General features: G+C 46.7%; 1 protein-coding gene across 2 annotated transcripts in view; it reads left to right on the forward strand.

Moving 5' to 3' along the window:
• The first annotated feature begins 86 nt into the window (after positions 1–86).
• The window catches only part of VPS11 (VPS11 core subunit of CORVET and HOPS complexes), a 27,977-nt gene continuing 13,419 nt past the window's right edge, over positions 87–14,644 (forward strand). For both annotated transcript variants that reach the window (XR_003370107.1, XM_026657919.1), the window contains exons 1-7: positions 87–278; positions 1,430–1,578; positions 2,769–2,904; positions 5,362–5,525; positions 5,654–5,901; positions 7,377–7,578; positions 10,628–10,779. Coding sequence is in view for 1 of the 2 variants with exons in the window: in XM_026657919.1 (XP_026513704.1) it covers positions 116–278; positions 1,430–1,578; positions 2,769–2,904; positions 5,362–5,525; positions 5,654–5,901; positions 7,377–7,578; positions 10,628–10,779 (1,214 nt within the window). In the remaining variant the exon portion in view is untranslated. The remainder of the gene's footprint in view (positions 279–1,429; positions 1,579–2,768; positions 2,905–5,361; positions 5,526–5,653; positions 5,902–7,376; positions 7,579–10,627; positions 10,780–14,644) is intronic.

Raw genomic sequence — 14,644 nt, forward strand, 5'->3', positions numbered from 1 at the left:
GCCCAGAGTCCCACGTGACAAGCTCCCAGGCCGCCGTCCGTCACGTGCGCAGGCAGAGGCTGTCCTCGGCGGCCCGGTCACCTGACCCCCGCCGGGTGCAGCTCCGGGTGCCAAGATGGCTGCTTACCTGCAGTGGCGCCGCTTCGTGTTCTTTGACAGGGAGACGGTGAAGGAGCCGGCCGGGCCCGACGGGGGAGGTGCCGGCGGGGGGAAGCCCTTCGCCCTTCCGCCGGCCATCACCGTCTGCGACTCGGGCAGAGGCAGCCTGGTTTTCGGGGATATCCTTGCCCGGGGCTCCCCCGGGGGTCGCCGTCTGGCGGCCTCTCCCACCTTGGATGTTAGCGGGGGGAGCGAAGCGGGGCCCCGCCCCCTTTGAATGCTAGCGGGTAGGAACGAGGTTGGGGCGCCAGTGCGACGGGATGAGCTTCAGGAATGGCCAAGTCCGGAGTCGGCAGCGCAGTGACAAGATTGCTCCTTATGCCTGGCTGGTGCTGTACTGTTCAGATATTCGCATGTCTGTTTCCCGTCACAGACTTGGCCATCGCAATTGGCACCAAATGCTCCCCCGCCCACCTCAGCCCACGAGTCCAGGGCTGGATGAGCTGTATAGTCTGAACTAGTCTCTACTTACTGCTAGAGGAGGGAGCTTCTGAGTGGGGCTGAGGCACATTGACGGTGTGGAGTGGAAGAAACTTGCTCTACCTGTTTTGTGGAGAAATGAAATGGGAAGTGTGTGAGTGATGTATAATGCAGTCAATTTCAGAATATTTCTCCTTTATAGAAAGAGCGTTTTGGGTAGTTAACTGGGCTATGGCAAGCATTCCCTGAAACCACAAGGAGTGGTTTTGCTGACCTAATGTGTGTTTTTGGAATCCATCAGGCTTTAGGAAGTGTAGTCCATTTTCTTTGTTGCACGATGCATGTGAAGACACATATGAATGCATTCTGCGTGGCTGAGAATCACTGTTGGTAAGAACTAGAAAGAGTACAATGGGCAAAAATATTTAATCCATGTACTAGAAACAAGGTGACCACCCTCATCTTGAAATACACTATGGGTTCAATACGGTAAGGTTCTGAAAGCCTCCCGTAAAGCGCTTTTCATTGGAAGTCAAAAGTGTTTAGTACCTCGCAGCTTTGGGCCCTAAACTAATAGTAGGATGTCTGTTAGGTGTGCGCAGAGCTGTTGCTTTGTTTTTCAGTTGCCATTTGGCATATAAAAAATGTCTGCCTCTTCCAACTCCTGGTCACCTGCACGTTAAAATGTTCTCTAAATATTTTGTTGCTCTGTTATCACCTCAGTGTCTGGAATAATAGCTTGTATAACTATATTTGGCCAGCTGTCAATAATAAGGGTAGTTTAAGAAGGGTTTGGTTGTGGTATGTGTGGTTTCATTTTTTTTCTATGTGTACCTTGACTATCATCTACATATGGAAGGTCAGATCTGGTTCTTGCCACGCTCCCTTCAGTTTAGCAGTTTCCAGGCTTACAAGCTGAGGGTGACTCATCTGTACCAGCTGAAGCAGCACAGCATCTTGGCTTCTGTTGGTGAAGATGAAGAAGGCATTAACCCGCTGGTAAGTCAAATGGCAAAGAGGACGTGAGCCCATCTTGTGTGCTTTTCTGAGGAAGAGGAATGTACAGTAACTCCTCGCTTAATGTTGTAGTTATGTTCCTGAAAAATGCTATTTTAAGCGAAATGATGTTATGTGAATCCAATTTCCCCATAAGAATTAATGTAAATGGGGGGGTTAGGTTCCAGGGATTTCTTTTTTTACCAGAAAAAATACTATCTATCTATCTATCTATCTAGTATAAATTTCAAACAAACAATTTAATTCTGTACACAGCAATGACGATTGTGAAGCTTGGTTGAGGTGGTGAAGTAAGAGGGTGGGATATTTCCCAGGAAATGCCTTACTGCTAAATGATGAACGAGCATTCAGCTGAGCCCTCAAGAGGTAACACATTGTTAATGTAGCCTCACACTCTACAAGGCAGCACGAATGAAGGGAGGGGAGATAGCATGGCAGAGAGAGAGAGACACAGTGTGTGTGTGTGAGAGATGCGCATTACCCCTTTAAGTACGCTGACCCCACTCTAAGTACACTCCCTTTTTAAGTAGATCCGCAAGTTGAGACAGCAGCTGCTGCCAGCAAGCTCCCTCGGTCCTGCGTGTCTCCCCCCTACTCTGTGGAGATGGGGTAAAGGAGCGGGGGGAGGGGGACACCTTTACATTACCACTCCTCTTCTCCCTCCGCCCCCCCCTCCCCCGGCACAGCAAGCAGGAGGCTCCCTGGAACACCTCCAAGGCAGAGGGCAGGAGCAGCACATGGCAGTGGTGGGAGGGACAGCTGAACTACCTGGCAATTGATAGCCTGCTGGGCAGCTGCCGCACAGGGAACTTAGGGGAGCAGGGAGCTGATGGGGGGGCTGCTGGTCCACCCTGGTTCCAAGCCCCCACTAACTAGCTCCAACGGGCTGCTCTTTCTGCAAGCAGTGGACAAAGCAGGCGGCTGCCAAAAAGCGTTATAAAGGAGCATTGCACAACTTTAAACGAGCATGTTCCCTAATTGATCAGCAACGTAACAACGTTAACCGGCATGACTTTAAGTGAGGAGTTACTGTATTGGGATTAGTTTAGGAATGTCTTTGGTGTAAAAACAGTGTGCTAAATTCTAGCCCTCTGGTCTTAAAAGGGACCAGGTTTTGGCCCCAATATACCTTAGGACCATATCTACTCACATTCTGTCTGTGTTGTTTGCAGGTTAAAGTCTGGAACTTAGAGAAACGAGATGGTGGGAATCCTCTTTGCACAAGGATTTTCCCAGCAATACCGGGTAACAAACCTACAGTTGTGTCCTGCCTAACTGTCCATGAGAATCTTAACTTCATGGCTATCGGTAAGTGAAAAGCAAATGCCTCCTGAAGATGCCGAACAAACTCTGAAGTTAATATGATGGAATGATAATGGGTTGGTCCTACAGAAGGCAGCGTAGAGTGTTCTGACATTTTCACGTCGCGTGGTTTTCATCCTAAAGAGAATGTACCTGACACTACTTGAGAACATCAGTAATTACTTGCTGAAGTTTGACAAATCTTGATTTTTACTATAATTTATTTGCAAAGAGTTAATGCTTTATTGAGGTTTAAAATTTAGGTACATACTCCGTTTAGCTATATTTCAAATTTTTATTTAAATTAACGGGGCTTAAAAATTATTTAAAAAAAAAAAAAAAAGGACACTCTGGTAATTTAGATTTTGTTCAGGCGGAGGAGAATGGGTTTTTCAATATGATAGTACCAGGCTATAAAATATATAGGAAAGATAAAGAAGATCACAGGTCAGGGAGTGGCATTCTATGTTAAAGGAACCATAGTCAAATAAGGTGCCAATCTGAAATTAAACAAACTGTACCATAGACTCTCTATGGATAGAAATTGCATGCAGGGCTGGATTTATACCTTACGCGCCCCTAGGTACAGCATCTTCAACGCTGCCACCATCCCCCCCCCCCCCCCCCCCCCCCCCCGCAGCCTACAGCTGACCTTTGTGTTTTTTGTAAAAAATGAATCGAAAACAAATATAAATGATGATTTAAATATTTATTGAATACAATAACAAAAAATACATGTAATTAAAACAATCATATAGGTAGCAGGTAGATGCGACTTTACTGCACATGTTTCTTCCTTGACTTTTGCTTTGCAAACATGCTAATGATATCCTTGCAATCCATATATTTTTAAAAGCTCTCCTTCAATAGTTAGAAGGGTCCAGGCTCCTGACCCTTGGGAGCTTTAGACCTGGAGGGGATGCTGGGGTTTAGTGCTTCAGCCCTGCGGCTCTGTTCCTGGCTTCAGCCCCGGAGGGCGGGGTGCCAGAGCTTGGGGCTTTAGCTACGAGGGGAGCGCTGGTTTCAGCCTCAGCGCTCCCATGATAGCTAAAGCCCTGAGCCCCAGTGCGCCCCTCCCCTGCTGAAACTGGGAGCGGAACTGTACAAGCGCTGGCTGAAGCCCCGAGTCCCAGCGCTCCCCCCAGATCTAAAGTCCTGAGCCCTGGTAATCCCGAGGATCAGAAGCCCTGATACCCCCAGAGCCCTGACTCCCCCCTACCTGTGGCTGCAGTCCCAATCCCTCCATCCCCTCGGTGTCTGAAGTCCATAAGGTCTTGTTCGGAGTTGCGGACATTTCAGAGTTACGGACAACCTCCATTCCTGAGGTGTATGTAACTCTGAGGTTCTACTGTATTATTGGGGTGTTTATAATTTTTAAAATAAGCTTACGCTAACCACTTTTAACCATGTATGTATTAACTTTTTAACTTTTAACGCACTTTTAACTTTTAGGTGACCCTAGAACGCCGGTGCCCCTAGGCATGTGCCTACTGTTCCTAATTGGAAATCTGGCCCTGATTGCATGCTTGACTGAAAAAAAGTATAGCAGTAGTCATAGGCTATCAACCACCTGACAAGGATGGTGACAGCGATTCTGAAATGATAAAGTTGGTTAGAGAGGCTCCAGAAGCAGAAAGCGCCGTTATAATGACTGGGTAAATGTCACATTGGGGCATGACGCTGAGATAAAATTTCGTGACTGCTTCTTGGAGCAGCTAGTTCTGGAACCCACAAGGGGCAGATGAGCACAATTTGTTGGGAGAAGAGAACACGGCTTTTTGTAAAGGAAAGTGATGCCTCACCAACTTATTCGGATTCTTTGAGGGTGTCAACAAGCACTTGAACAAAGGTGATCCAGTGAATATAGTGTACTAGGACTTTCAGGAAGCCTTTGACGAGGTCCATCGCCAAAGGCTCTGATGCAAACTAAATAGTCATGAGATGAGAGAAGGTCTTCTCGTGGATCAGTAACTTGTTCAGAGACTTGTTCTAAAAATGTGACTTTTGACCAACTGGTTTCCTTCCATTTTACAATGTTGACTTTTATAGTGCTTATTATGTACATGTGGCGCGCTGTGATTGATTTAAAACAACTGTTACACAAAACTGGTTCCAGTGAGTTAGGCGTCTGTTGTAGCAAAGCAAAACAATAAGGAGCAATGGGAGAAAATAAACCATAAAGAAAGCGTGTGTGTAAGAAACCGAGATTAAACTTTCTCAAACAGTAAGGCTTTGCACTGGGCCAGGAGGTGGCCATGAAGAGGTCCTAGTAGGCTCTGCTCAGGAAGGGAGATCGATACATGAGTCTGTGAAGTGAGAAGACCATGGGACCACCCCAGTATGCATATCTGTCTGGGAAACAACAAGGAGGATCCAGCTGACTGCAGCTGCCTAGGACTTAATACTAGTATATGTTTGGAAAGTGCCATAGACATAAACCGTTTAGTCCTTTTCCTTCAACAGGTTTTGCAGATGGAAGTGTTGTGCTTACAAAAGGTGACATCACACGAGACCGACACAGTAAGACCCAGATCTTACATGAAGGCAATTACCCGGTCACTGGCCTTGCCTTCCGCCAGTCTGGGAAAATCACCCACCTTTTTGTTGTCACCACGGAGAACATCCAGGTAAGATATTGGCTTGACAAAGCAGTAATGGAGGTGAGACTCTGGCCCACTGCTTGTAACAGCTCCTGGTTATTTATCACCAATCTGCGGTTCGATATAATCTCTGAAAAATCATATTTCATTCACAGTCCTATATGCTGTCAGTGAAGGATTATCCTCGCCTGGAGCTGGACACACATGGTTGCGGTTTACGCTGCTCCACGCTCAGCGACCCCTCCCAGGACCTCCAGTTCATTGTGGCAGGAAACGAATGTGTGTATCTGTACCAGCCAGATGAGCGTGGCCCCTGCTTTGCCTTTGAGGGACAGAAGTTGATCGTTCACTGGTATCGGGGATACCTCATCATTGTTTCCAAGGACCGGAAGAGCTCTCCAAAGTAAGACTCCGGGAAGCAGATGAGTCCATTTTACATGTATTCACTGTGCGGTTTTTGTTCTTTGCAGCTCCTCTGGCGCTTTGTTGTGCAAGGCTATTGTGACACGGAGCCCCATTGCTCTCAGCTGGCAGAGGGCTCACTGGTCTGTGACAGCAACTCCTAACAGGCCTGCCGCTTTCATAGTATTCATTCAGAAAGAGTACCAGATGAGGTTTTTAAATGGTTATGATTACTGTCGTAAATGTTGGTACGGCCGCTATGTAAGGAGTTATGTGTATATCCACTGGAAATATGTTCTGATAGTTTGTATCAAGGTGTTAATCCCCAGCAGAGGTGAAGAACTGATTTCCTGCCAGAACAAAGATATTTATCCGTCTGTCTGTCTGACATGTAAATTGAGTATTGTCTCGTTCACACTCCCCAGTCTGAGCTAAATGCAGAGGAAGAACTGAGATTTAACAGGAAGAGAAGAACAGCAAGGGAGTAAGAACCTTATCCGGGGATGCACTTCAGCAGTTTACTAGACTATATCTGGAGACAAGGAAACCACCCTGTATTCCTTTGCCGAGGAAGTAATTGGGTGGTGCGATTACATTCATGAAAATAGGATCTCAACCAGGTTTGGTTGAAAACACTGCAAAAAGGCTTTGGGTAAGATAATCTTATTTGGACAGAAGGTCAGACAGTTCAGCTTAGTCTCTAGGAATGGTGTTACGACTTTGTTTGATAGGTAACCCTTCCTTCTGTTTCCATTATCCTTGCTCACTATCTCATAAATCTTGATCTTTGATGATAAACTTATGATTGTTTTCATTGTAAGTATAACTCAGTGCTGTAGTACTGTACGAGATGCTGCTCCAGAATTGAATCATTCAAGATGGTGTGTACACTGTTGTCTTAGGGACAAAAAATCTCTTATTACTGTGAGTGTTCCATCATTAAGGAGCTGAACACTACAGGGGAATGCTTCAAAGTGGTTTGGGGACTGGAGTGCACCTGTCGTTAACCTGCAAGGCAAAGTAAAGGGGATATAGCCCAGAGGAGACGGTTTGGGAGCTGACACCCAGTTAAGCAGCAGCAAGTCTCTCTCTAGCTGGAGGCAGAGTGGGTAATAAGGTGACTCTCAGTCCTGGGCACCCCGAGAATCATCCCAGGTGTTGACTGACATTACTGTGGCATGTGATTGGTATTAGAGCCCTGGCAAAGGCTGCTCTGAATTCAGCTGAATCTACAGAATCCAGTCATTGCTCCCGGCATGCACCACCATCCAGATCCAGTGTCATCTGTCACCACCCTTTTATAACTCAGATATGATTTCTCCCATCTAGTATATGGACTAACATGCGATATACTCACATGGTTGTTCAAAGGTTTGTATCCCGGCTCTAAGTGTGTTAAGGAGACGCTGTTTAGAATGTGATTCAGAAATCCAGGGGCACGTGTGTTAATCTCTTCCTCTTTCTTTTGGTATCCAGATCAGAGTTTGCTGGGAGCGACCCACAGAACTCTGACAAGCAAATCTTGAATGTCTATGACCTGTGTAACAAGTTCATTGCGTACAGCTCGGTCTTCGATGACGTGGTGGATGTCTTAGCAGAGTGGGGGTCTCTCTACGTGCTGACTAGAGATGGGAAGATCCATGCGCTTCAGGAGAAGGATACTCAGACCAAACTTGAGGCAAGCCACCTTCTTAATCTGTTTTATGGCTTCAGATTTGTAAAAGCTCCACAGATTAGAGGTTGAGAAGCCAGAACTTTGGACAAGTGAGTTATATGTTGGCAGTACGTCGTTGCGTTGTTGCTCCCAGGATATTGGAGAGACAAGGTGGGTGAGGGACCAATAGAAGATGTGAGTTCCCTGACCTTGTCTGTAAGTGAGTTATATAGCAGATGAGCTAACAGCTTCTCTGCACAACCCAGGCATTGCAGACAACTTAGGGCATGGCTACACTTGCAGATGTAGAGCGCTGTGAGTTAAACCAGCCCTCGGAGAGCGCAGTAGGGAAAGCGCTGCAGTGTGTCCACACTGTCAGATTCAAGCGCACTGCCGTGGCCACATTAGCAGCTCTTGCAACGGCCACAGAGAGCAGTGCATTGTGGTAGCTCTTCCAGCATGTAAGTGGCTGCAACGTGCTTTTCAAATGCGGGGGTGGGGTGGAGTGTGACAGGGAGTGTGTTGTGTGTATGTGGGGGGGGAGGAGAGAGAGGGGTTTTTGGGGGGCTGAGAGCATGTCAGCATGCTGTCTTGTAAGTTCAGACAGCAGCAGGCCCCCCTCTCCCGCCTCTCTCTCTCACACAGCATTGCACAGTAATGCTTGGCTTTGTCCTGGAGCAGAGAAGCATGCCGGATGTCAGAAAAGGAGCTTTGAAAGGGGATATCCCCATTCGTGCAGCGATTCCAAAACAATGACAAGAGTGGCCACTTGACTTAAGGGGATTATGGGACATATCTGGAGGCCGATCAGAGCGTAGTAATGCAACACCTCGTTCACACTGACGCTGGGGCGTTTCAGCTGAGGCGCACCAAGCGTTGTGCTTCTCGTGGAGGTGGATTACCAGGAGCGTTCCAGCTGCAGAGTCCAGGTGCTCTAAGGGCATGTCTTCACTACCCGCCGATCCGGCGGGTAGCAATCGGTCTATCGGGGATCGACTTACTGCGTCTAGTGAAGACGCGGTAAAATCAATCCCTGATCGCTCTGCCGTCGACTCCGGAAATCCACCTCGGCAAGAGGCGGCAGCGGAGTCGGCGGCAGCGCGGCAGCGGTCGACTCTCCCGCGTCCTCACCGCCAGGTAAGCCGACCTAAAATACGCAACTTCAGCTACGGTATTCACGTAGCTGAAGTTGCGTATCTTAGGTCGGACCCCCGCTGTAGTGTAGACCCAGCCTAAGTGCGTTGCCAGTGTGGACGGGTCATGAGTTAGGGCATCCGGGGCTGCTTTAATGCACTCTAACTCACAAGTGTAGCCATGCCCTTAGTATCTTATGCAAACCTGTATAGGGCTTTGGACAGCATTGAGTGGAAGGAACAACTAGCCTTGCGGGCACTTATGATGTTTACCTGGTGAGATGTATAGCAGGTGAAATATGCCACTGTCTAGAGCAGAGGGGTCAAAAACCTTCTTCCTTGTGTTGGATTTATTTTCAGATGTGGCAGATTCTAAGATTTTATGTAAAAAAAAAAAAAAAAGTTTCTAGTCCTTGTGGCTGTGAAGGAAACTTCTCAAATATGAACCAAAAAGAATGCATCGGTTTATAATCTTCCTGAATCAGCAGACAGTCTGAGACACAATAGCTTTGAGAGGTGTGAACTCTCCCATTAATCTCAACGGAGTATTAATTTTTAAGCCTTATTATGACACTTGAATGTAAGCATTAATTATGTAATTGATGACCAGTTAGTGAGTGGTATGGGGAAGGAGGTGAGAATGAAACCCAAGGAGGTGGGAATTGCTGCTAAAAAAGAAATGCAGAGGGAAGAGAGGAGGAAATACCTGAAGACCGGGTTGAGGGATGGAAACAGAGAAAGGAGGATAAGGCGGGAAGGGAAACAAAGGGCGGAAATAACGGTGTAGCTGAAGGGGAGCAGATTACCCTGTTGCGTGAGGCTGAATGTGACAATAAGGGACTGAACAAATAATTACTGACAGTTGTGTTGTTATGTAAAAGCCAGATTCTACTACTGATCTCTGTGGTAACCTGCCATTGATCTCAGTGGAAGGTCTGTGCATTGAGGGAAGCGTGTTGTCCTGAACATGTTATTCGACCTGTGGACTGTAATTAAAAATTAAATTTGGCCCTTGCCACAGAATGAATTTGACATCTCCTTCAAGAGATTTAACCTTTCTGCTTTGTGAGGCTCGCAGGGCTGAGGAGAGGCCCATATGTGGTGTAGGGAAAGGAGGTATAGGGACAGAGATGGTTATTGTGGTTCAACGTAAGAATGGCCATACTGGGTGAGACCAGTGGTTCATCTGGTGAATTATCCTTTCTTCTGACGGTGGTAGATGCTTCAGAGGGAATGACAGAACAGGGCAATTACTGAGCGATTCATCCCGTCATCCAGTCCCAACTTCTGGCATTCAGAGGTTTAGGGACACCTAGACTATGGGGTTGCAGGTGTCCCTGACCAATAGTCATCAATGGACCGATCCTATCCATGAATTGATCTAATTCCTGTTTGAACCCAACTATAGCTTTGTCCCTCAAAACATCCCCTTGCAATGAGTTCCACAGGTTGACCATGCGTTGTGTGATAAAATACTTCCTTATGTTTGTCTTAAACCTGCTGCCTATTAAAGGAGGCATACTTGTGACCTGATGTGGGGGAGTATCAAGGAGTCAGGACAGGAGTTGGGAGGTGGATACATGTTAGTCAATATGATGCTTCTTTGCAGTACACGCAATCTGATCTGTCCATTACACATAATATGATCTTACTGATTGAGTCCCCTATATTCTTAGATCTCTGCACTGCAGTTTCCTCTCTCTCATACCTCATAAAGAGTTCATTCTCCTCATCCACCCCACCTTCAAGGCTCTGCCCCTCTCTTCTACCTCTTCTGCCTTCATCTCTGTTCTATGGCAGTGAGAAGCCCAAGTCACTCTGGTCTCAGGGGTGTCTTGGTTTCCTTTGGGATTCAAGGCATGGAAATTGCTTGACCTCTGCATAAGAAGGAGAGAGAAGCTCTTGCCCTCATATTGCCATCTTCTCTTCACATTCCACAGATGCTGTTCAAAAAGAACCTGTTTGAAATGGCTATTAACCTGGCCAAGAGTCACCACTTGGACAGCGATGGCTTATCAGAGATTTTCAGGCAATATGGAGATCATCTATACAACAAAGGGAACCATGATGGAGCCATTCAGCAGTATATACGGTAGGAAGGGGTCATGAAAAGCCAGGCGAATATAATGAAAGTATACAGGGGCTGCTGAGGCCTTGCATTTAGCTAGTTCCTGGGTAACAGACACAAGTCAAACCTAATGTAATGAGTTGTAGTGGTAATAAAGGGTCTGTCAGTCAGCCTTACAGGGTTCTAGATTAACAGCATCACCTTGGGAAAGGAACGTGAGCATCACTATGTACACCTCAATGAAGAACTCTGCTTTTTTACCACAGCTGTATATTGAGTGACAAGGTGTTAGGATGCATAAGGAACAGGATTGAGACTAAACAAAAAATATTATAATGTCATTATATAAACAGTGGTTTGCCTTCATTTTGAATTCTGTGGGCAGTACTGGTTATCCCACTTCAAAAAGGATATTACAGAAGTCGGGTATGGAAAACTTCTCCTGTTAAGAATGAAAAGATTTGGATTGTTACCTTAGAAAGGAGAGAAACAGGAGATGATGTCATATAAATATATAAAATAGTGAATGCTCCAGAGAAAGTAGATCAGGAACTTCTGTTCTCTCTGTCTAGTAATACGAGAAACAAAAGGATGTTTGGTGAGATTGAAAGGTGACAGGTTCAAAACTTGATAAAAGGAAATACTTTTTCAGATAGTGCACATTTAGACTATGGAATGTATTGTCATAGGATGTCATTGAGGTCAAGAATTTAGCAAGATTCAAAGAGGGATTGGACATTTATTATGGATATCCAGAATATCCAGAGATATAATATGTTTGCAGTGTTGTGGTAGCCGCGTTGGTCCCAGGATATTAGAGAGACAAGGTGAGTGAGAACATAAGAATGGCCCTACTGTGTCAGACCAAAGGTCCATCTAGCCCAGTATCCTGTCTTCTGACAATGGCCAGTGCCAGGTGCCCCTGAGGGAATGAACAGAACAGGTAATCAAGTGATCCATCCCCTGTCGCTCATTCCCAGCTTCTGGCAAACAGAGCCTAGGGACACCATTCCTGCCCATCCTGGCTAATACCCATTGATGGACCTATCCTCCATGAATTATCTGTGAGGTAATATCTTTTATTAGACCCACTTCTGTTGGTGAAAGAGACCAGCTTTTGAGCTACACAGAGCTCTTTTTCAGGTCTATGTAGCTCGAAAGTTTGTCCTTTTTCACCTTGCACTGGTGTTAAGTGCAAGGGATACAGACTCTTTCCTCCAACTCCTCCCCTCCCCCCTCCGCCTCATAGGACATTTTGGGGAGGAGGATTGAGAACTAGGCGATGATGGCAGGCAGTTCTGCACAGACTGCAGAGGGAGTCTATCATCCAGCAGCCTTTCTAGAAGCTCAACCAGATGCCTCAACATGTCTGATTGCTCCTTCATAATCTGCAGCATCTCATCCTGCATGGCACGCTCTTGTTCCCTGCATGCTCTCCTGTCCTCCCTGTCCATGGCCAGATTCTCGGAGAGTGAAATCCTCCATTCTCTGTCTCAGCTGTCTGTGAGGCGTGCGTTAACTCCTTCAACATGTCCTCCGGAGTCTTCTTTTTCCACCTTCTAATCTGAGAAAGTCTCTGTCCCGGTGTGGAAAATACGCCAACGAACAAGATTTCAACTGCAAGGAATTCAAAGCACAAGGGTACCATTGACAGGGCATACGTTGTTTCTGGTGCAAGGTTGATTATTTGTATTAAAAAACCACACCCCTTAATACACTTCACTGCACACCACAACGTAATCACAACCGCTAGCTCTTGCCAGAGTCGGTTTGCTGCTCCAGCCAAGGTGAGTAAGGCCACGAGGCATGGGCAACAGGTTTTGTGCTGCTGCTTTTGTGAAGACATCATTGGGAGCACAGTTGGACACTTGAGAAATGCCCCCTTTCCTCTAGCAACCTGGATGGTGCTTGAGGACAGGCACCATCGTAAAGCTCCCCAAATAGTTTGTTTTTTTTTACAAAGGCGGCACTAGGTTTCAGGGGAGGGAGACACACAGGAAGCTGCTCCCCACCCATCCACTGTAATCCCTTCCAACCACAGCCACGGCACCTTAGGGAAAGTGTGGTTGCGTGACCCAGATTTCACCAAAGGGAGGCGGATTACTTGTTGTATTGTTTGTGGTTCAAGGGCTTGCATTGAAAACTTCCCCCATTTCCCCTAGGAGACCCAATGCATCTCTTGAGGGAAACAGAGGTAGCAAGGGAGCAGATGCTGCAAGCGTCTGGGTACAGACCTGGTCCTTATGCTGCAATGCCGTGTGCTGCAATGATGTCAGCAGAGTTAATACTGGAGTGGCGCGGGAAAGTGCCCTACTGTGGTGGGAAAAAATAAGGCAGCCCTTCCCAGAAACCTGCAAAGGATTGCAGAGTACCTCCATGAAAGCTTCCTAGAGCTCTCCATGGAGGATTTCCAGGCCATCCCTGGCACATAAATAATCTCTGCGTAGCTGGAGTGGCCACCGATACCCACTACACCTCCATTTTTGTTCGGATTAAACAAAAAATTAATAGCACGTAAACCCTACAGTTTGATTGGAAATGTGTAGTCACCAGAGGTGCCTTCCCAGTATCATGCTCAGCAGTCACGTGTTCCTGCGAAGGGATGGGCTCACTGGTTAAAGACAGTTCTTGGCTGGTGGGGAGAATGGATCTTCTGCTTGCCTGCCTCCCATTCTCCTCCTCCTCTTCATCGTCAACAATGTCCTCCTTGTTGTTGCCCGAGGTGGCCCAGGACTCCTGGGAGGTGGTATCCACACTCCATTTTGGGGTAGTGGTGGGGTCGCCATCGAGAATCATATGCAGCACCTCATAAAAGCGGCATGTTTGTGGGGCGGAACCAGAATGACTGTTCACCTCCCTTGTCTTCTGGTACGCTTGCAGAAGCGCCTTTATTTTCACGCAGCACTTCTGTGTGTCCCTGGTGTACCCCATCTCCCGCATGCCCCGCGTGATCTTGGCATAGATGTCAGCGTTTCTTCTGCTGAATCAGAGCTGTGCCTGCACAGACTCTTCTCCCCACACAGAAATAAGATCCACCACCCCCTGTGTACTCCATGCTGGAGCTCGTTTGTGGCATTGAGTCTCCATGATCAGCTGTGCTGCCGAGCTCTCCAGGCTGATCAAACAGGAAATGAAACTTCAGAAGTTCCTGGGGCTTTAACAGGGGAGGGGCTGTTTCCTGTGTATCTGGTTGCCATGCAGTGGAGTTGAAAGCGCTCTCCAGAGCGGTCACAGCAGAACACTGTGGGACACCTCCTGGAGGCCAATTCATTTGAATTACACAACGCAGTGTCTACACTAGCCTCTGTTGGCCCGTGGATGTTGAATCAAGTGCTTTGCCTCTCGCAGAGGTGGAGTAAAGAAGTCGACTTTACAAGCAACGTAGGTCAGCGGAAGGGACTCAGTATTGTAGAGACATATATTAATAGATTGACATAACATGGTTTCCGTTGACCTAAGTTTATAGTTTAGACCAGGCCTTAGTGATACAATAGTTAATGCAGACAAAAATTGCTTCAAGTAGCCAATCTAATTTTTTGGGATTAGGATGAGGTCTTCATGTGGGGACAGATTATCCCAAATCTGCCTACTGTGAGGTTTCTTGCACCTTCCTCTGAAGTATTTGGTACCAAACATTGCCATAGGCAGGATAATGGACTAGATGAATCACAGATCTGATCCATCTGGTAATTCGTATGTAACACCTGGGGAATGTTTAAAAAAATAAAACTACATTCAGTGAAATATTTAAAAACAAACATCTCATACATTTCTTTATACCAGGGTATATACAACTTTAACAAAACCTGCATTTTTGGGCCTAAAATAACTTGACAAGTGGCCTTTTAAAGTTTCATAAAGTGGGGTATTAGTAAGAGACAGCTCTAAG

Source organism: Terrapene carolina, unplaced genomic scaffold (genome assembly GCF_002925995.2).
Source record: "Terrapene carolina triunguis isolate 2854851 unplaced genomic scaffold, T_m_triunguis-2.0 Scaffold374, whole genome shotgun sequence".
NCBI classification, from domain to species: domain Eukaryota; kingdom Metazoa; phylum Chordata; order Testudines; family Emydidae; genus Terrapene; species Terrapene triunguis.